Source organism: Amblyomma maculatum, chromosome 1 (genome assembly GCF_055883805.1).
Source record: "Amblyomma maculatum isolate TAMU_Amacu chromosome 1, ASM5588380v1, whole genome shotgun sequence".
NCBI classification, from domain to species: domain Eukaryota; kingdom Metazoa; phylum Arthropoda; class Arachnida; order Ixodida; family Ixodidae; genus Amblyomma; species Amblyomma maculatum.
Genome location: NC_139344.1, coordinates 303,522,430 through 303,545,892, shown reverse-complemented (window position 1 = coordinate 303,545,892; position 23,463 = coordinate 303,522,430). Strand labels below are relative to the sequence as shown.

General features: G+C 47.0%; 1 protein-coding gene and 1 pseudogene across 1 annotated transcript in view; one reads left to right on the top strand and one right to left on the bottom strand.

The window, feature by feature from the left end:
* The window catches only part of sli (slit guidance ligand), a 793,209-nt gene that overhangs the window by 32,760 nt on the left and 736,986 nt on the right, over window positions 1-23,463 (bottom strand). Inside the window, exons 32-33 of the mRNA XM_084583167.1 lie at window positions 17,814-18,550; window positions 15,704-15,913 (exon numbers count right to left, since the gene is read on the bottom strand). Of these exons, the coding sequence (XP_084439293.1) occupies window positions 15,704-15,913; window positions 17,814-18,550 (947 nt within the window). The remainder of the gene's footprint in view (window positions 1-15,703; window positions 15,914-17,813; window positions 18,551-23,463) is intronic.
* LOC146206957 (uncharacterized) lies at window positions 11,425-12,527 on the top strand (annotated as a pseudogene).

The window sequence follows — 23,463 nt, the reverse complement described above, 5'->3', positions numbered from 1 at the left end:
TACTCCGACGTTTTCGGTACGCAGGCGCGCGCCGGCTGGGTAGCGTCGGCTGGGTAGTCCCTCTTCTTAAGATGGTCGACGTGCCTACGCCAGAGCGTACTATCGAGGAGTCTGACTTCTTAGGACACAGGTCATTTGCAGGAGCAGATGATAGCGGGCTTTAGATAGCGGGAAGCCACTGCGACCCAGGTGCTGAAAAATTCCTCGCGAAGACAGTCACCATGCACAAACTTGCGGGTTGGTGTAGCGCGGAACTTCTGTGATAGCTGGTCGCGTCACGAGTCGCCTTCCTGGGAATCAGGGTGCAAGGAGTCTAGGACAGACTTAAGCTGACGTAAGAACAGTAGCTCCGCCGGGCTTCTTCCTGTGGTCGTGCAGGGCTGCAAGTGCTGTTGTAACAGGAAACGACTCAGCTGAAGTTCGATGTCGCCCCCTTTAGTCGGTTGTTTCCTGAACGAAGCACCCGGCCTGTCCATTGTAACAAGAATGGTAGGGTGCGACTAAATTGTTCCTGGCGAGGAACTGCCGGCATTCAGCTGAAGTGAATAACCATTGTTAGATAGGAAGACGCCGGGAAGTCCGTGCGTGGCGAACAGCCTGCACGAATAACGACTGCAGTACAAGTAGTCGTCAACCACCTCCAGCCATTTGGAGAACGAGTCCACGACAATTAAGAAATGTCCTGCCTTGGACTGGTCCAGCGAAGTCACGTGCAGCCTAGACCACAGTCTCGTAGTCTGCTCCCAGGGATGCACTACAGCGCGCGGTGGAGCGTTCGTGGATTCTTGTCTCACCCGCACGGATGGTGTTTTCCAGATCCCTGTCCAGTTTTGGCAACGACACGTAAGCTCGCTCGAGTTTCTTTATGCGAACGATTCCTGGGTCTGATGAGTGAAGTAGCTGAAGAACTTCCCAGCAGATTTGCGGTGGAATCACGACCCGGGAGCCCACACAGAATGTAATCACGATAAGCGGAGAGTTCGTTGCGGCGCACGAAGTAAGGTTGAAATTCGTCCTCTACCTTTGATGGCCATGCAGTACGAATCCATTTTAGTGCTCGCGACAACACACTGTCCTTCTTTGTCAGTTGAGAAGTCTTGGACGTATTCGCGAAGGCTTTTGGTGGGCTTTAGAGCAGCCGGACATCTGCGATAATGGGACTTTCGCCATTTGTAGAGGGCAGCGGAAAGCGGCTGAGCGAATCAGCGTTGCCCATTTGACATCCTGGTCGATAGATAAGCTCATAGTCGTACTGTGTGAGCAGTAAATTCCATCGAAGCATCCTCGACGAAATTAGACTAGGCATTAGACGACGGTGATGCAGCAGATCCAGCAGCGGTTGGTGGTCAGTGTAGACCTTGAAATGTCTGCCATAAAGGTATTGATGGAGCTTCTTGACGCCGGAAACGACAGCCAGAGCTTCTCGGTCTCTCTGAGAATAGTCTCTTTCGGTCTAGCTCAGAGTACGGGAACCGAATATTATAGGAGATCCTTGTCCGGTTGTGTCTTCGTGACTTAGGACAAATCCTATGCCGTAGGCAGATGCGTCGCAGGCAAGCGTGAGCGGATTGGGCACGCCGTAGTGGACTAAGATCATCATCTTCATCATTATCAACCGGACTATACCCATTGCAGGGCGAAGGCCTCTCCCATATTCCTCCAATTAACCCGGTCCTGTGGTAGCCGCATTCACTTGACCCCTGCGAACTTAACCTCATGCGCCCACCTAACTTTCTGCCGCCCCCTGCCGCGCTTTCCTTCCTCTGTAATCCAATTTGTTACCCTAAGCGACCATCTGTTATCCTCTAGACTAAGATATCGGATGTCTATGAGCTCCTTGGTGCGCTGAAAGCGTCGGCTTCTTCTTGGTGCCATCTTCACCCCTGATAATTTGTAAGGAGGCGGTATAGAGGCTCGAGGCGCGAGCTGCACCGTGCAAGGATATGTTGTAGAAGTTTAGCACTCCGAGAAAAGAATGAAGTTGCTGCTTGGTCATTGGACTGGGAGCTTCTTTAGACCATCGACAATTTCTTCGGTCGGCTGATTGGCGGCGTGAATACGGTATCCAAGAATGGTTACTTCCGGCGTGCCGAAGCGCATTCATCTAGTGATAATCTCTGCTTCTATTGCCTGAAGCAAGAATTCTAGCACTAATTTAGTGACCGAAGAGTGAGTGCTTGTACCGCAGCCCATATAAAGCTCACTGTGAAATTCTGCCTCAGAGCATAGCATTTTTTTTGTTCTCTATGAAAAGGTATCAGTGGATACAAGTTTTTTCTTTGCACGGTCCATAAAAATGGGAACAGAGCAGTACTTGCAAAAAATGTGCAATGCGAGTGAAATATCTATGATCCCTTGGTACAAAATGATAACACTCCTGCAAAACTATCACAAAATTTCTACAGTAATGTACAGGAAGCAGATGATGCTTTGAATAATTACACTGCCTTTTGAAGGCTCTCGAAATGCCTTTCTTCCCTGGTACCATATTTTATTTTGTCCTAGGAAAACCACCACAGGGCACTCCTGACCACTGCTATAGTAAAACACACTCCAATTCACCAAGTAAGCATGATTTGCTGGATACTTAAATCTCGTGTTATAAGAGATAATCAGAGTATAGTATTTCAAAGTTGGGTATAAAGTTTATGGACAAGAAAAAGTTTAGTACTCATTTGCTAACAATACATCACAGTAACTTCGAAAATGAACTGCAGAGTGATTGAGGACCAAGAAAGGCAAAACAGAATGGTGGGTCTAAAATCGACGTGAAGGAAACTAATGCTCCGCAGTTTGGGAAAGGAAGAGTTTATGATAGTCTGGGGCCATGCAAATTGGTGCTGAAGTATTCAAATACGTTTCAAATAAGCGGCATGAAGTTTGAATAAGGTCCACCATACTTTCATTTCATAGTTAGGTATCCCAAAACGAGTGATCACACGTGCCACTATTAGGCTCATAATATGCGTGAGACCCAATGCCATGATGCAGTTCATGCTCATGGCAGCGTTCAAAGTGCACACAGTAGGAGCTTATCGTAGTACATCGTAGTTCATCGTAGTACATCGTAGGAGCTTATCGTAGTACAAATTCTGGCGCATGCTATCTAATAAACCACAAGATCGCCATGTACAACTCCTAGATGCTGATGGAGAACCAATCAAAAGCGATGACTGTGAGACCGCGCTCAACAATTACTTTACGTCAGTTTTTTCCGCTGCTAACGTTACTGCTAATGAACACATTCCAGAAATCTCACTCTCAGAAATGCCTAAAATCGAAATTAACCCTGATGGTGTATCAAAGCTTATTGCCTCACTGAAAATATCTACATCTGCCGGCTGCGATCAAATTAACAGCAAGCTACTAAAAAATACCATTTCATTGTCTAGCCAGGTACTGCATCTAATTTTTACGCAATCCTTAGATACCGGGGTTGTCCCTGACGATTGGAAAAAAGCTCAAATTACACCCATATTTAAAGCGGATGACCGCACGTGCCCTAACAACTATCGTCCCATTTCCCTCACTAGTATACCGTCTAAACTACTTGAGCACATTATTTTTTCCAATCTTATGACCCACCTAGAATCAATGAACTTTTTCTATCCGAATCAACACGGCTTCCGGAAGCAGCTGTCATGTGAGACCCAGCTCGCCGAATTCACCCACGACATTCTACAATACTTAGATAACCTTGTCGAGATCGACGCTATCTTTCTCGACTTTTCAAAAGCATTTGATCGTGTTTCCCATAATCTTCTTCTTTTTAAGTTGTCATCGCTCGGCATTGCACAAACCTTGCTCTCCTGGCTAGAGCAGTTCCTTAAAGGACGTAAGCAATTCACCTGTGTTAATAACTGTCGCTCAGCTTTTTCCGACGTAACATCCGGCGTACCTCAAGGTGCAGGCTTATCACCTCTTTTATTCCTCATCTACATCAATGACCTACCGATCAACATAAAATCAACGCTACGTTTATTCGCAGATGACTGCGTAATTTACAGCCCCATCCACGGCGCTAGCGCCATTGCCGCTCTTCAACAGGATCTAACCACTATCTCAGCGTGGTGTGACAGATGGCACATGCCTCTTAATCTAAATAAATGCCAATACATATCATTCTCCCGCAAAAACACAGTTATTGATAGCACTTACAACATAAAATCGGTCGCCGTCACGAGAACATCATCTTATAAATACCTAGGAGTACACATCACATCATCGCTGTCATGGACAACACACATTCAGACCATCTGTTCCAAAGCATCACGCACACTTGGTTTTCTCCGGCGCAATCTAAAATCTGCATCACCTGAAGTAAAAAAGTTGGCATACATAACATTCGTACGTCCTAAATTGGAGTACGCGTCATCTGTCTGGCATCCATCACAATCGTATCTCAGACCTTGAAGCCATTCAAAATCGCGCCGCCCGTTTTATTACATCGCAGTACTCAAGAAATACCAGCGTAACATTACTAAAACGATCCCTCGGCCTTCAAACACTAGCAACTCGCCGTGTTATTTCCCGGCTATGCCTCTTTCACTCTTTCTTTTATCGCTCACCAAGACATTTGTTGCTGCAGCCACCCCCACGTACGTCATCCCGCCTAAACCACAGTAACCCAATCGCATGCATTAAAACCCGCACCTCCGCAATGAGCAGTTCATTTTTTCCCGACGCCATAGTGCTCTGGAATGGCCTTCCCGACAACGTAATTACATGCTCCGATCGCCGCCTTTTCCGCGAGAAACTGGCTAATCACTTCTCATAAACATATTCATACTGCGACACCGAAGTGCCAACTGTTCCTTGTTTTCTTTTTGTATGTTTATTTCTTGCTTTTAGTTTGTATATTATTTTTGGTACCCCGTGTATTTTCCCCCCTTTCTTTCTTTTGTGTTCTCTGCTACTACCCTCCAACCTGTATGTAATGCCTTCGGGCCTTTAAGGGACAAATAAATGAAATGTACTCACTGATTGAAGACATTGCAGGCTAAGCGAACCTGGCTCTGATTCAGAGGTCATATTTATCTCCCTGTGCACATACAAGGTTATGTGAATGTGGCTCTACTTAATGTTTTTCTATCATGAACAACAAATAGTACTTTCCCTTTGCGTACAACTTGATGATAGAGTTAATACACTGAATTTGTGTTTCAACTCCCACTAGGGATCAGTGTTTGGTGTTTTCATAGCTAATACTTAGAGCGCTGCAGCTAGCACTTCACTGCTTTGCGTGATTACTCATTGAAGAATATTTGCACAAGAAGGTTAATATTTGCTAAAGTAATTATTTCATAATTGACCTGGTTTGGAAAATGCCCTTTGCAGACCCCTAGCAGCTAAAAACAATGATGAAAGAATGCACCTCCTTAAAGGCCCCTGCAACGCTTCTCTGTTATGCTTTAGGTGGATTATTTAATGTCATGCAGATACCGAATCAGAAAGAATTACAGAAATCAGTGCACTAGAACCGGAGTTATTAAGGAATGAATTTTCAAACTACAAGCAAACCAATAATTGCCCTCAACTCAACTTTCCCGGTCTTTCGTTTTTGCATTTCATTTGCCTAGTGACGACACGTGCGTGACCAGTCGAAACAGTCTACATGAGCCCGTCACTACAACGTTGCAGACGATGTCTTTTTCATGTTTCTCCCGGTCGCTATACACGTTTTTGCGAAAGTCGACCAGGTCTCCTTCATGGCGCCTCGAAGAAATAGAATGAGGAACAAAGAGACTGGGAGCAGGCAGGGGACATTCCTTTGTCACCACACACACCAACTATTGAAACTATTGATCTTTTCTCATGAGCGCGCTCCATGATCGCCATTTTCTCTCCAGCTCCAGGCATCCTACAATAGCGAAGGGCGACTGCCGAAATCATTATATTCTTTCCTGCCTAACTTTGGCTGCATAGCCACAGGTAGCTGTCCACATGTATACGTCGTGAAAGCAGTGAAGGTCTGTGATTCAACCAGCGCCTCTGCTCATGCTTTTTGAGTCACATGCTTTGCAGTTCCTTTGTGTAAAGCAAACGTGAAGGATTCAAAATAGAACAACGCGATATAACAAATGTTTCCTAATGGACACAATTTGCAGTGCATTTGCTACTTATTCAATTGTGAAACGGGCATCTGTTGACGTCATATCCGCTGCAAAGAACCGCCACTGTGTGCCAACACCGCCACTACAGTGATTTTGCTTCTCGAGCAAACTAAAATATTCAATATCTAAATATGCGCGTTACGATCGCTGGTAGTAACATCGCCATAACTCAACAATTGAAACAAACAAACAAAACAAAGCACTCGAATTATGTTACAGGTCCCCTTTCAGGTAGCTAGTGACTTGAGAGAAATAATTAAGGGAGGAGTGGAGTGGTCTTGCCGGGTACTACCTCTCAGGTCACGAATAGCAGCTTATGGTTTTGATTTCTGAGGTTTGACGTCCCAAAGTGACTCAACCTAGAGACGCCGTAATGGAGGACTCCGGAAATTTCGACCAGCTGGGATTCTTGCACTGACATCGCACAGTAGACGGGCGCTTTCCTTTTCGCCACTATTGAAAAGCGGCCGCCGAGGCCGGGATTCGATGCCGCATCCTTGGTCGAGCGCCACCCTGGTGGGGTGAATAGCAGCTTATGACTGTCCCTCAAGAGGAAAGTAGTATGTGTATCCAATCTTTACATATGGAAAAGAAATGCGATAACAAAAATGCCTGAAAGTGGCTGTGACAGCACAGCAAGCTTTGGAAAGGAAAATGATTGATACAACTTTAAGAGGCACAAAGAGCATAGTGGGTTAGGAAAGAAACCCAAGTTAATACCATTCTAGCTGAAATCAAGAAAACAAAGTAAGCTTGGCATATAATGCATGTAGCAAGTAATAGATAGGGCAAAGGTGTTGATTACATTGGGCTTGGCAGCACCGCCCGGAACACGATGCTAAACTTCGTGGTTTACTTCGTCCAGGTTTTGCTGGGACTCCACGGTAACACCAGTGGCTATCATCCATCAGTCGACGCCTATGCCTGCAGGGTGACATCGGCAATGACGCCCCAGCGCATGCCTGATCACCCAACAGTCGCGCTGCATAAGACGTATCTACCGCACGTGGAGAGCTGCGCAGTGATGTACACCTTGGAACATTTCTTTGGCACTACAGCGACCCCAGCGACATCATCGGAGCCCTATAAAAGTCCGGTCCATCCTTCAACGTCTTTGAGCGGGCTTGGCAGCACCGCCCGGAACACGATGCTAAACTTCGTGGTTTACTTCGTCCAGGTTTTGCTGGGACTCCTCGGGAACACCAGTGGCTATCATCCATCAGTCGACGCCTATGCCTGCAGGGTGACATCGGCAATGACGCCCAAGCGCATGCCTGATCACCCAACAGTCGCGCTGTATAAGACGTATCTACCGCACGTGGAGAGCTGCGCAGTGATGTACACCTTGGAACATTTCTTTGGCACTACAGCGACCCCAGCGACATCATCGGAGCCCTATAAAAGTCCGGTCCATCCTTCAACGCCTTTGAGTGGGCTTGGCAGCACCGCCCGGAACACGATGCTAAACTTCGTGGTTTACTTCGTCCAGGTTTTGCTGGGACTCCTCGGGAACACCAGTGGCTATCATCCATCAGTCGACGCCTATGCCTGCAGGGTGACATCGGCAATGACGCCCCAGCGCATGCGTGATCACTCAACAGTCGCGCTGCATAAGACGTATCTACCGCACGTGGAGAGCTGCGCAGTGATGTACACCTTGGAACATTTCTTTGGCACTAGAACGACCCCAGCGACATCATCGGAGCCCTATAAAAGTCCGGTCCATCCTTCAACGCCTTTGAGTGGGCTTGGCAGCACCGCCCGGAACACGATGCTAAACTTCGTGGTTTACTTCGTCCAGGTTTTGCTGGGACTCCTCGGGAACACCAGTGGCTATCATCCATCAATCGACGACTATGCCTGCAGGGTGACATCGGCAATGACGCCCCAGCGCATGCCTGATCACCCAACAGTCGCGCTGCATAAGACGTATCTACCGCACGTGGAGAGCTGCGCAGTGATGTACACCTTGGAACATTTCTTTGGCACTAGAACGACCCCAGCGACATCATCGGAGCCCTATAAAAGTCCGGTCCATCCTTCAACGCCTTTGAGTGGGCTTGGCAGCACCGCCCGGAACACGATGCTAAACTTCGTGGTTTACTTCGTCCAGGCTTTGCTGGGACTCCTCGGGAACACCAGTGGCTATCATCCATCAGTCGACGCCTATGCCTGCAGGGTGACATCGGCAATGACGCCCCAGCGCATGCCTGATCACTCAACAGTCGCGCTGCATAAGACGTATCTACCGCACGTGGAGAGCTGCGCAGTGATGTACACCTTGGAACATTTCTTTGGCACTACAGCGACACCAGCGACATCATCGGAGCCCTATAAAAGTCCGGTCCATCCTTCAACACCTTTGAGTGGGCTTGGCAGCACCGCCCGGAACACGATGCTAAACTTCGTGGTTTACTTCGTCCAGGTTTTGCTGGGACTCCTCGGGAACACCAGTGGCTATCATCCATCAATCGATGACTATGCCTGCAGGGTGACATCGGCAATGACGCCCCAGCGCATGCCTGATCACCCAACAGTCGCGCTGCATAAGACGTATCTACCGCACGTGGAGAGCTGCGCAGTGATGTACACCTTGGAACATTTCTTTCGCACTAGAACGACCCCAGCGACATCATCGGAGCCCTATAAAAGTCCGGTCCATCCTTCAACGCCTTTGAGTGGGCTTGGCAGCACCGCCCGGAACACGATGCTAAACTTCGTGGTTTACTTCGTCCAGGCTTTGCTGGGACTCCTCGGGAACACCAGTGGCTATCATCCATCAGTCGACGCCTATGCCTGCAGGGTGACATCGGCAATGACGCCCCAGCGCATGCCTGATCACTCAACAGTCGCGCTGCATAAGACGTATCTACCGCACGTGGAGAGCTGCGCAGTGATGTACACCTTGGAACATTTCTTTGGCACTACAGCGACCCCAGCGACATCATCGGAGCCCTATAAAAGTCCGGTCCATCCTTCAACGCCTTTGAGTGGGCTTGGCAGCACCGCCCGGAACACGATGCTAAACTTCGTGGTTTACTTCGTCCAGGTTTTGCTGGGACTCCTCGGGAACACCAGTGGCTATCATCCATCAATCGACGACTATGCCTGCAGGGTGACATCGGCAATGACGCCCCAGCGCATGCCTGATCACTCAACAGTCGCGCTGCATAAGACGTATCTACCGCACGTGGAGAGCTGCGCAGTGATGTACACCTTGGAACATTTCTTTGGCACTACAGCGACCCCAGCGACATCATCGGAGCCCTATAAAAGTCCGGTCCATCCTTCAACGCCTTTGAGTGGGCTTGGCAGCACCGCCCGGAACACGATGCTAAACTTCGTGGTTTACTTCGTCCAGGCTTTGCTGGGACTCCTCGGGAACACCAGTGGCTATCATCCATCAGTCGACGCCTATGCCTGCAGGGTGACATCGGCAATGACGCCCCAGCGCATGCCTGATCACTCAACAGTCGCGCTGCATAAGACGTATCTACCGCACGTGGAGAGCTGCGCAGTGATGTACACCTTGGAACATTTCTTTGGCACTACAGCGACCCCAGCGACATCATCGGAGCCCTATAAAAGTCCGGTCCATCCTTCAACGCCTTTGAGTGGGCTTGGCAGCACCGCCCGGAACACGATGCTAAACTTCGTGGTTTACCTCGTCCAGGTTTTGCTGGGACTCCTCGGGAACACCAGTGGCTATCATCCATCAATCGACGACTATGCCTGCAGGGTGACATCGGCAATGACGCCCCAGCGCATGCCTGATCACCCAACAGTCGCGCTGCATAAGACGTATCTACCGCACGTGGAGAGCTGCGCAGTGATGTACACCTTGGAACATTTCTTTGGCACTACAGCGACACCAGCGACATCATCGGAGCCCTATAAAAGTCCGGTCCATCCTTCAACGCCTTTGAGTGGGCTTGGCAGCACCGCCCGGAACACGATGCTAAACTTCGTGGTTTACTTCGTCCAGGTTTTGCTGGGACTCCTCGGGAACACCAGTGGCTATCATCCATCAATCGATGACTATGCCTGCAGGGTGACATCGGCAATGACGCCCCAGCGCATGCCTGATCACCCAACAGTCGCGCTGCATAAGACGTATCTACCGCACGTGGAGAGCTGCGCAGTGATGTACACCTTGGAACATTTCTTTGGCACTAGAACGACCCCAGCGACATCATCGGAGCCCTATAAAAGTCCGGTCCATCCTTCAACGCCTTTGAGTGGGCTTGGCAGCACCGCCCGGAACACGATGCTAAACTTCGTGGTTTACTTCGTCCAGGCTTTGCTGCGACTCCTCGGGAACACCAGTGGCTATCATCCATCAGTCGACGCCTATGCCTGCAGGGTGACATCGGCAATGACGCCCCAGCGCATGCCTGATCACTCAACAGTCGCGCTGCATAAGACGTATCTACCGCACGTGGAGAGCTGCGCTGTGATGTACACCTTGGAACATTTCTTTGGCACTACAGCGACACCAGCGACATCATCGGAGCCCTATAAAAGTCCGGTCCATCCTTCAACGCCTTTGAGTGGGCTTGGCAGCACCGCCCGGAACACGATGCTAAACTTCGTGGTTTACTTCGTCCAGGTTTTGCTGGGACTCCTCGGGAACACCAGTGGCTATCATCCATCAATCGATGACTATGCCTGCAGGGTGACATCGGCAATGACGCCCCAGCGCATGCCTGATCACCCAACAGTCGCGCTGCATAAGACGTATCTACCGCACGTGGAGAGCTGCGCAGTGATGTACACCTTGGAACATTTCTTTGGCACTAGAACGACCCCAGCGACATCATCGGAGCCCTATAAAAGTCCGGTCCATCCTTCAACGCCTTTGAGTGGGCTTGGCAGCACCGCCCGGAACACGATGCTAAACTTCGTGGTTTACTTCGTCCAGGCTTTGCTGGGACTCCTCGGGAACACCAGTGGCTATCATCCATCAGTCGACGCCTATGCCTGCAGGGTGACATCGGCAATGACGCCCCAGCGCATGCCTGATCACTCAACAGTCGCGCTGCATAAGACGTATCTACCGCACGTGGAGAGCTGCGCAGTGATGTACACCTTGGAACATTTCTTTGGCACTACAGCGACCCCAGCGACATCATCGGAGCCCTATAAAAGTCCGGTCCATCCTTCAACGCCTTTGAGTGGGCTTGGCAGCACCGCCCGGAACACGATGCTAAACTTCGTGGTTTACTTCGTCCAGGCTTTGCTGGGACTCCTCGGGAACACCAGTGGCTATCATCCATCAGTAGACGCCTATGCCTGCAGGGTGACATCGGCAATGACGCCCCAGCGCATGCCTGATCACCCAACAGTCGCGCTGCATAAGACGTATCTACCGCACGTGGAGAGCTGCGCAGTGATGTACACCTTGGAACATTTCTTTGGCACTACAGCGACCCCAGCGACATCATCGGAGCCCTATAAAAGTCCGGTCCATCCTTCAATGCCTTTGAGTGGGCTTGGCAGCACCGCCCGGAACACGATGCTAAACTTCGTGGTTTACTTCGTCCAGGTTGGTAAAAAACGACCTTATCCTGATACTCTAAGGAGCAATTGTGTTTTTTTGGTGGTGCTTCCGAGCCCTGGCGTTGTTTTTCAATGTGTTCGAGATTTGTTACGAGTTATTTGTTTGCTGTTAAAGCTCAGTGGCGATGTAGAGGAAAACCCTGGTCCAAATACCGAAAAGATTGAAAAAATTCTTGAAACTGTTACATCTATAAAATCTTCCCAAGCTCTCTTAGAAACCGGTCTGCAAAATGTACAAACCCGGCTTTTGGAAATTGAAACAAGCCTTGCCTCACTTCAGCTGAACAATGAGAAGGTACAAAAATGCCAGGGAGCCTTGAGTGTTATGCACAAGCACTTAGAACAGATGAACAGCAAACTTGATGATTTTGGAAATAGAAGTCGCCGAAACAACATTATCATTTACGGCATAGAAGAAGACGAAGGCGAAAACACTGCGTATCTTGGAAAACTGGTCAAGGATGAAATATTTAAAGGCACACTAGGCATTGAAGTTAGGTCTATCGAGAGTATCCACCGGCTTGGAAAAAGTAATCAAAATCGTGGACGACCGGTCATACTTCGATTATAGGACTTCTCGGAAAAAAATAAAAATACTTCAAAACTGCTTCAAACTAAAAGGTAGCCAATTTTCAATCGCTGAGGACTATTCTGTACCGGTTCTGTGAAGTACGCAAGAAGCTATGGCAATCATCTAAGATAAATCGCGACAACGTTGATAAGGTGGCTCTCATATTTAATAAACTGAAGATAAACGACCACATCTGGGATAAAAGCGAAAACAAACGAATGCTACTGAAGTCTGCCAACAGTGCTGCGGGAGGCTCCAGTTCCATTATTATGTTTCAATGCTAGAAGTATCGTGAACAAAACCGAAAAATTTGAAGAATTGCTGTTGCTGTACTCACCGGATTTAGTTGTAATAACTGAAACCTAGCTGCATTCGGATATCCATGACTCAGAAATAGTTCCAAGCTCTTATGCCTTGATCCGCTCAGATCGTGTTGGGCGAGGAGGTGGTGTAGCCATTGCAATAAAGCAAGACTTTTCTTTCCAAAAAGATAGTGGTATACCAAATCATGAAAGTGTGTGGTGCAGTATTAACGTTCAGGGCAACTTGGTACTAGTGGGCGGTATATATAGACCACCGAAAGCACCCCTTGATTATCTTCTTGAGATGCACGACTTCTTGCATAGCAAAGTTAACGCTCGCACAAAACTCATCCTAACAGGCGATTTCAATTTACCAGGTATCGAATGGACAAACTTAGCAATTGGAAGGAACGAAATTTCAAACTGTGAAAAGCTCCTGGATATAATGCTTAGTTTTTCGCTATCTCAGGTAGTAAATGAGCCAACGCGCCTCCAAGGACAAGCTATTTCCGTATTAGATCTAGCCTTTGTATCTAGTTCTCTCCGTCCTGAAGTTAGCGTGGAAGACGGAATTTCTGACCATAAATTGCTTTTTCTTACCTTTCCTCCCCTGCGCCACAACGCTGACCGTAATGACAGCAACTCTTCAATCACTATCAAAGACTACAGCAGGGCAGATGATGTAGGCATCATGGATTACCTAGAAACAATTCTCGATAGTTTTTCTTGTACAGATTCCTGCAGTGTAAACAATGTGGCTACAGGTGAAACGCGCGATAACACAATGCGAAAAAACATTTGTACCTACGAGAATAAAACGAACAAAAACAAAAACCCCGTGGATTACACGCACCGCCATTCATCTGAAGCAAAGATTACAGCGAATGCGTAGAAGGAAGGGAAATCGCACTCAGATATGCGAACTGGCGAGGAAACTAAAATTGAAAATTAAAACCGCGCGGGATGCATTCTTTTCGACAACTTTATCTAACTTAATCATTAGCGATCCAGGAAAGTTCTGGCGATATTTATCGAACCCTGAACCCCGTTTATCACAAATGGAAATAGATGGTGCGGTAGACACAGACCCCCTCATTATCGCAAATTCTTTCAATCAATATTTTCAATCTGTCTTTGCTCGCGAGCTTGCCACGAGTGCTATCACAAGCGAGCCACAATCACTGATGCCAGATATTGAGATTTCCGAGACTGGTATTGTTAACTTGCTTTTGAAGATTGACGTTAAAAAGACCCCTGGTCCAGATAACATCTCAAATACATTTCTGGAGCGATACGCGGAGCAGTTCGCTCCGTTTTTGCACAAAATTTTTACTTTTTCTTGAAACAGGTGCTCTTCCTTCCGACTTGCTTTGTGCAAAGGTTATTCCGGTTCATAAAAGCGGCAGCAGCCTGTCTGTAGACATGTATAGGACCATCTCACTAACTAGCTGCTACTGCAAGCTAATGGAGCACATCATAAATAAATCCATCACAAAGTATTTGGAAGAAAATAACCTAATTTACACTAGACAACATGGTTTTAGAAGAGGACTGTCAAAGGTTACCCAGCTGCTGGAAATAACTCATGATTTTGCACAAGTTATTGATTCTCAGCTTCAAGCAGATGCTATACTGATTCACTTTAGGAAAGCATTTGATCGTGTCCTACATTCCAAATTAATAGAGAAGCTTCGTGCCATTGGCATTAACCCAAAAGTAGTAACCTGGATAGCCTCTTACCTCACAGGCCGTATGCAGTACGTGGAAGTAAACAACGCACAATCAGACGAATAAGTGTTTCTTCCGGGGTCCCACAAAGATCCGTCTTGGGACCGATCCTATTCTTGATATATATTAATGATATTCATGCTTGCGCCGAACCTGGGGTGACAATAAGGCTCTTCGCTGACGACTGCGTTCTCTACACTGCGGTACGTACACGGGATGACCAAGTAAATTTAAATTCTGTAAATAGTATTGCCAAATGGTGTAAATCATGGGGAATGGAAATTAATATCGACAAAACTTCTTCCATCACAATTACACGTAAAAAAGTGCCTCTTGTATATTCTTACAGTTTATCAGGATGCAACATAACGGGGGTTGATACGGTGAAATATTTAGGCATCACATTTACCCATAAACTAAGCTGGGACACTCATATAAATAGCACGTGTGCAAAAGCATTCAAACAACTTGGATTTCTTCGTAGAAAACTGTCAGCAGCTCCTTCTCATGTAAAGCTAACAGCCTATAATACCCTCATAAGGCCCATCCTTGAGTACGGTAGCATTATTTGGAGCCCTCATCAATCATACCTCAGCCAAAAATTAGAAATAATTCAAAATAAGGCCCTTCGTTTTATTTTCTCCAGCTACTCACGCCACGATAGTGTATCATCCATGCGAACTAAAGCGGGTATTCCTACCCTTTCTTGTCGGCGACGAGTAGCTTCCATGAAATTTCTATACCTTCTTTATAACGGTGGAATCAAAATTGATACAGATCAGTACATCAAGGCATCATATCATCGTTCGAAGAGGTTAAATCATGGGAAGTGCATCAGACCCATCCCAGCTGGATGCGACGCATACAAATTTTCATTTTTTCCTTCAGCTATTGAAGAATGGAATAGGCTGCCACATGAATTTATGGACGATATCTGCCTTGATATTTTTCTTAAAAACGTCGAGTCATATTTTGAGAAGCAAATGGTGTAAACAAAAAATCGTTCCTAAAATGTCTTTCGTTATTCACTGCGAGTGTTCAGTTTAGGATGTTATCTTATTACTACCTATTGTCTGACGTGTTCTTTTATTGTGTCGCTTCGCGGTTCTTCAGAGTGCTTCATATGCGACAAATTGAATGCCCGTTATAGTGTTGCAGTGCGTATGTTTTCCATTTTTTTTGTGTTTCTGATGTTTTTCATTTTGTATAACGGTCCCATCAGTTCACCCACTCCTGTAAGGGCCTAGCAAGGCTTACAGTATGCTTAAATAAAAAAAAAAGGCAGATTTATCAGGTGCGCAGTAAGATTAAGGAGGTTGCAGAGATAAGGTACCGATAGCTAATGCATGAGAAGGTTAATTGGAGGTAAACAGGAAAGACCTTTGTGCTAATGGTTATAGCTAGAACGATGATAAAATAAAGGTCCTCACCCTGGTCACAGAAAGGACCACTCCAGCCACTGCGGCAACTGCATTCATAGTTGTAGCGGTCAACAGGAATACACTTTCCCCGCTTGCAGAAATGGTTCTTGCATGGCTTGGGGTCATCATACTCCGTGCAGCCAGGTGAAACGCGCTGCTGCTTGCGTGCATTCATCAAGTCCATCGGCTTGTTGTTCACATACAGTTCCTTCATGCAGCCTGCAACAAGGAATCAGAATATTACTCCACTGAATGAGGAGGGAAGGCGCCAACATATGCCCACTGTGTTTACACTATAGCTCTCTGAGATGATAATTACTTAGCCATCAAATTGCTCCCGATTGCAATTATTTCGCGTTACCTTGGCGCAGGTAGCTGTATAAGCTTTAAGCCTGAAGCTAGCAAATTAAGCACGAAATTCAATTTCAAGCCAAGATGTGAAATGCAACATACTCAGACCATGCACTACAATTGTTATGACAATATGGAAATTCACCACTGTGACAATGTACTACACAAAGCCAAATAAAACTGCTTTAAAATACCAAGCACAAATATCTCTCACTTAATGAAACTAAAGAAGGACAGGAACATATGACATCTTTAATTTGTAGTGTCGATCAACAGAAAACTATTATTCATTTTAAGGCTGAAAGATAACTGATTACAATGTATTAAACAACTACATGCCGCTTGATGGATACAAATGCATTTCTTAATTATGTAGCGTATGTTGGTGTGCCAACTGTGGTATGTGGCAGCTGTCCAATCTTCTGCTTTTGGGTGTATGTCATGTGTGAGGCAACCTTCAGAGTGTTCACCTGTGCTACCCTCACCTTTGACGGCAAACACAAAATGTCCTGTATTACTGCAAGTGCCACAACCGCAAGTAACCTGATCAAAAAGTGAGGGTGGCAGTTGTGGTGATAGTATCATGACTGCTAGAACCGACGCCTTTGCTTTAAATCACTAAGCAGGAAAGTGTAGTGAAATGATGGGCTCAATATATCATACCTATTGAACAAGTATAGACACATATATTTATAGCACAGAAGTTTAACACACGACTATGCATAAATCATTGCGCGCTATTCACTTAGGAATGCTAAACAACTTATAATCAAAATTTTCTTTCAATAGCTCTGTGAAATCAAGAGTTTGTATTGCTAATAATGTGAAGCATGAAAAAAAGCAGTATAAGTGCTGGTTCTCCATTATTCCTCTCCTTGAGGCATGCTGGCTTTAGTGTTATGGAATAAAACGAAGAGGCAGTAACTACATGGTGGTTTTGTCGCATGACCTATATGCACCCATGAAGTGCCAGGCATCATTTGCTGTTGAAACCGAAACAGCATGAAAGAGAAATCTGAATTAAATTATTTAGTCGTCATAGCTCGACTAATACCACATCGTAAACTATGTATGCAAACACCTGACATATTATTACAAGAAAAGATGCACCAAAAAATTCAATATTTATACACTTTTAGGGCACAAAAAACCAATTATAGTGGAGTGGAATACTTCCTTGTGGTGCTGATTTGTGCAGAATTAGTTGTGCAACCAATTTATGGCTAAAAGATAACTCAGTGTCATAATGAGCAGTTCATTTCCCTGCCTACGTCTGCTCATTTTATCAATCTCATTTCTGAGAACTAATTGACCAAGTGCAATAAGTCGAGCGAAAGGAAGAAACAGCTCAAACAGACGGGACGTGTGTCTATCTCGCCTCTCTACACGTCCCGTCTGCTCTTTCTTCCTTTCGTTCAACATGAACCAACTAGCCCGACAAAGCCCTCTTCTTGCATTCACATCTATATTGCTTTAAATTGTAGTCTGAAAAAGGTAAACAATGAATCAACATCGTTATCTACAGTGTTATAGCATTTAATCCTTCTGAGTAAAATTGTGAAACTAATACCCATCAGTAGCAGACATAAAACAATACAAAGTCTGCTGAATAAGTCTTGGAATTGCTTAAATGTCCTGCATGTAAAGTTCTGCACCGCAGTAGTCGACAAGTGCTGTCCTGTGCGAGGCTCCAGCTTCGAATTCTAGCTCACGAATTTCAAGGTTCAATTTCCAGACGCGGCTGTGAGCATTAAATGTGTTAACGCACCGAGGAAACTGGAGGCGTTCCGCACGTGCCACTGGCGCAGCGCCGCAGACGCCACGTCGGCGGGCAGGCCACCTACGTAAAGCGGCGAGCGGAGCTCCAAGTACTCGCGGGGTCCCTCGTTGACCACAGAGCGGGCAACACCCCCGTCCAGCGTAAGCGTGACGTTCTTTTTGTCCACGACCAGCACCAGCGAGTGGTAGTCGCCGTCCGGCAGCGTCTCGAAGCTGAACATGGTCGATACCGGGTAGTTGCCCGCGTCGTAGCTCACCCGCACACGCCCTTTGAAAAGCTCGACAGCCAGGTGCTGGTCCTCACCGGTGTAGGCGATGACGCCAAACTCACGGCGCGTCGCCAGCTTAAGCGTTATGTTGGCCCGTGGCCTCGTTTGCAGGGGCTCGAACTCGAGGAATGAGTCCTCGCGGAAGCTCACGCTCGACAGTAGCTCACAGCGGCGGCCGCTGAACCCCGGGCTGCACTTGCAGACGTAGTCGGCGCCCCCAGGCTGGAAACAGACGCCGTGCTTGCAGTCGTGCTGCTGGCAGGGGCTGGTGCGTGGGTACAGCATGGACACCATGGGCGCCAGCTCGCAGTGGGCGCCGCGGAATCCTTGCGGGCACATGCAGCGGTAACTGTTGACGCCATCCACGCAGGTGGCGCCGTTCAGGCACGGCTGCTCGGCACAGTCATCCACGTTGATGCTGCAGTTGGCCCCATCGAAGCCCAGCACGCAGGTACACCTGCGGGCCGCCAGCAAGGTACAACTTAGAGAAACTTCTGTTGACCGCGAGCAGAACCGATATATAGCGGAAGAGTCTGGCAAATAGGCGTAGCCGGGAAGCAGCCGCACTCCCGTGCGCCATTTTTACGTCGCCGCAAGTGGTCTGTGCGGCGCGCGTGAACGACGCATCGGGATTTTGTGTCCCACACAGCAGTGTGAATTTTCCATTTAATTGCACGTGAGATCTCCATGGAGGTATATTGATTTCAATACGCATTTGATAATGTAGTGGAGTGTTTTGTCTTTTATCGCGCATATAAACACAACAAAATGCACGCCCGAAAGCTTTAGCTGAATTTCCTCCGAGGTTTCCTTCTTGCAGGCTCGTTATCGACAAAAACCGTAGGCACTTGTGCGGAGTTTTAGTCCATCTTGCCTACGTTGCTAAAACTGAGGGTCCTCGAAGTGCGCCTGTAAAAATCTGATTCAATTCATAATAAATTCAAACAACAACAGAACCACATGCAAGGAGTCTGACTTATCTCGATCATTGTTTCTAATTTTACGTTGCACAAAGGGCGCAATAATTTCTGTGCTGCAAGTTTCTATGCATTTAGGGCACATTGTCGCATGATATATAAACATTATCCGTAGGATTTGATTGAATATTTAGTGCCTTCACACACGTGATTACAGAGGCCAGCAGGTTGAAAATTATGCCTCTTCAGTGAACTTTGTGAGCCAACAGAAAACACTTGCAGTTCACCACATACAGAAGGCACACCTTTTCAGTATAGCAGCGTGTAGAGAGTAGTTGTAGCTTATAGAAAAATCGCCTGCTGTATTGTGACTATCACCTTACATGCATAAACTTTCCATAAAAAAAGACAGTGATTCGTACCTCTCAAATTTCAGCGCGCTCATCCAGTGTCCATTCGCCGCGTAGAAGTTTAGAGATACAAATACGTCTTTTCCTTTTTTGAGGGGGAGTTGGAACAACCTAAATCCTTTCCAGCTATGGTTAGAGCAACCTACAATAGAACAGCAACCCATTCTCATCAAATAGCAGCGCAAAATAACTAAAATACCAGTGCTGAAATGAAACGCAGGCAGCGTATCTACGAACGCTCCAGCGACGCGTAAATATGACCGCTGCCTCCTCTGCCACATAATTCCAGACACTGACTCACACCGCGGTCTTCTTCAACCCCTGTCTGCTTTGTCGCGGTGCTCCATCCGAGGCGATTCATTGGAGAACTTAAGGTGGCTGACATCCCTCGTGACTCAACATCATTCACTCCTGATGTAGACTGGCTGACCTCGTGACTGATATCATGGAAGGCAGGCCGGAGGCGGTGGTGGAGGAGCGGCATTATCAAAGAAAGGCCGAACTCTCCCGCTGTGTTCTGCTGGTGGTGAAGAAGCAGTGGAGAGGCGCGGCCGCTTGGGCATGAGAACGCCGGCAGTGGATAATCAGGATTTGTGGAGCGAAATGGTGGCTAGCTGGAGTAACGCAGTGAAAGATAAACAATTCAGAATCCACAAGACGGAGAGACATCACTAGCTGTCTGCTGGCCATGTATTTCAAGGCTGTAAGCAAGATAAACATGAAGACAACAGGTAGAACAGCGCGCAAGGAGCAAAATAACGAGGTGGAGGCGATAAAGATACAATGAAAAAGAAGCAAAAAAAGGCACTTTGTGGGGAACACCCAGGCCCCGTCGGTACATCCGGTACAACTTGGCCCAAAGCCAGCTTCGAACGGCTTCGAACAAACACAAGCAGCTGAGAATTCTCAGCCGCTTCTAGTAGTTACTGGTCGCAGTGGCTACTGGAACCAATAACTAAGGTACTGACAGGAGACAGCCTAATGGTTTATTTTTGGCCTTACTGGTTCTAGCAGAAAACCAGTAGTAACTACTGCTTTCAACACGTTATCTACTGGGACCAGTAGCGGTACTGGTCTCAGTAGATAACCTACTGGTATTGCACAGAAAACCTCTAACAGTCGAAATCCAAAGTTTATCTTGGCAATGATTGCTGCTTATAGTTGGGAGCTTGTTTTCATTTAGGTTTACACTAATTTGGTTCGAGTCATGCTATCAAAATATTTTTCAAACAAGCTAAGTATTTTTTCAAATAGTACCCACAGTGAGCTAGCTGCCGCTATGAGTTATTCGAAGCGTCACGGATGCGAGAAACTCTTTTTTTTTTGTCACTGCATAGGGTCCGAGACTTTTCTTCATCTGCTGTCTGCTAGCGCGTAGCAGACGACGCGAATAACGCGTCTTCGGAAGATCGGCTAGAACGCTCGAAGCGCGGCAAATACTGTTGTGTGCAAGAAGTTATAAAATAATAATATCAGTAATTTGGATTACTTCGCGTATTTCTTGCTCTACAATTTGACAAATGGAGATTTTCAGCGCCTACGGCATCATCGTTTTCGTAGTTTTCTTTCCCTCCGCTCGAGCCTCTACACCTCTACGAGCCGAAAGCAGCCGTTCCGAAGTCTAGACCAGAGTGATGTCGGTAATGGCGGTCCGTGGGGGTGGCACGTTTTTGTGAACGCGTACACGCCTAGTATTTTGCGGTTTTACCATGATTTAAACGTTGTCGTCACCATGAATGGCTTTAGGGCATCACTTCTAAAGCGTCTGCGTAAATTTGAACGGACTTGGCGGTGTGAGCGGTGTGACAACCTCTGGCAAGACTCAAATATGTAAAGCGACTTCTACAAAGCCTAGGACCATGGTGGCTATTGGGTAAGTAAAAAGTGTCTCTCGCTTCTTTTGCGGTCCTCCAGTTGTGTGAGGTGTGGCATGGCTGGCCTGAAGTCCAGCATCATCATCATTATTTATTTTTGCAATATGTAGTTGGGGGTCCCCAAAGGCCCCATAGCATATTTGTGAGAAGTAATTGAAGGTGCCAAGACGAACCGTGACGAAAGCGGGCACGACGGCTACCAGTGCAGATCGGTAGTGATGAACAGTTTAGTTCAGTTCAGTCGTTCAATCGTGTCCGACTCTTCGTGACCCTATGGACCATGTCACGCCACGCTTTCCGGTCTCTCACTATCTTCCTAACATCACATAACTTCATCTGCAGTGCCTCGAGGATGCCACCTAACCATCGCGTTCGCTGCCTACCCCTTCTCCGGCGACCCTCAACCTTTCCCAACATCAAATCTTTCTCCAGCGACTCCTCTCTTTTCATCAGATGACCAAAGTAGCTGAGCTTTAACTTTAGAATTTGGCCCTCCAATGAGCAGTCAGGGTTTATGGTCGACAATATTGACTGATTTGATCTTCTGGCAGTCCAAGGAACTCTCAAGAGTCTCCGCCAACACCACAATTCAAACGCGTCAATTCTTCGGCGGTCAGCCTTTTTCACAGTCCAACTCTCGCATCCATACATCATAACTGGAAAGACCATAGCACGAGTTATACGGATCTTGGTTGGCAGACTAATGTCTCTGCTCTTTACTAGGCGGTCAAGTCTAACCATTGCTCTCTTTCCCAGAAGCAGGCGTCTCCTAATTCCATGGCTGCAGTCTCCTTCCGAGGTAATCTTGGAGCCCAAGAAGAGAAAATCTGTCACAGCTTCCACTTCTTGTCGCTTGATGCTCCAGGACTTGATAGGGCAAGACCCCATGACCTTTGTCTTTTTAATGTTCAGTTTAAGCCCTAACTTCTTACTCTCTTCTTGTACGCGCATCAGAAGTCTCTTGAGTTCCACTTCCCTTTCTGCCATTAAAGTGGTATCATCCGCATATCTAAGGTTGTTGATACGTTTTCCAGCAATCTTCACTCCAGCTGAAGACTCGTCCAGACCGGCCTTCCTCATGATGCGCTCTGCATATAGGTTAAATAGGCAGGGCAAGAGTATGCAGCCTTGCCTCACTCCTTTCTCAATCGGAAACCAATCAGTAAGACCATGCCCAGTTCTGATTGTGCCCTCTTGCCCTTCATACAGGTTCCTGAGGAGACAGATGAGGTGAATTGGAACTCACATCTCTTGGAGAGCTTGCCACAATCTGCTGTGATCTACGCAGTCAAACGCTTTCGCATAATCAATAAAGCAAAAGTAGATGGGTTTCTGGAACTCTCTTGCTTCTTCCATGATCTAGCGAAGGTTGGCAATTTGGTCTCTAGCTCCTCTCCCTTGCGAAACCCAACTTGCACGTCCGGAAGCTCCTGATCCACATACTGCTGCAGCCTTCCTTCGAGGATTTTCAACATCACCTTGCTAGCATGCGAAATAAGCGCGATCGTGCGGTAGTTGGAACACTCTTTGGCATTGCCTTTCTTTGGAATGGGGATGTAAACTGACCTCCTCCAATCCTGTGGCCACTGCAGGGTTGTCCAAATCTTCTGACATAATGTATGCAGAATGTTAATAGCGTCATGGTTGAGGTTTTGAAGCAACTCAGCTGGAATGCCATAAATTCCGCTAGCTTTGTTCTTAGCAAGGCTGGCTAAGGCCCATTGAACTTCACTCTTCAGGATGCCCGGCTCGAGATCAGTCTCTTCGGGCTCTCTGTCTTCTAGATCTAATTCTTGAAATCGATTCCTCACTTCCACAGCATATTCTAATGGAATTTGATCCAGATCATACCTGGAAGGCCTTCTAGTTTTCTGTATTTTCCTCAATCGAAGCTTAATTTTGGCAACAAGAAGCTGATGATAGGTGCCACAATCGGCCCCAGGCCTTGTTTTTACTGCTTGTATAGCGCTTCTCCATCTCTGCCGGCAAAGAATATAATCGATCTGATTCCTGTACAGACCGTCCGGTGAAGTCTATGTGTACAGGCGCCTCTTGTGCAGTTGAAAATGAGTATTCGCTATGGTCAGGTTGTTTTCTTGACAAAACTCTACTAGCCTCTGCCCAGCTTCATTTGGCTCACCAAGACCGAACTTGCCTGTAATTCCGGAT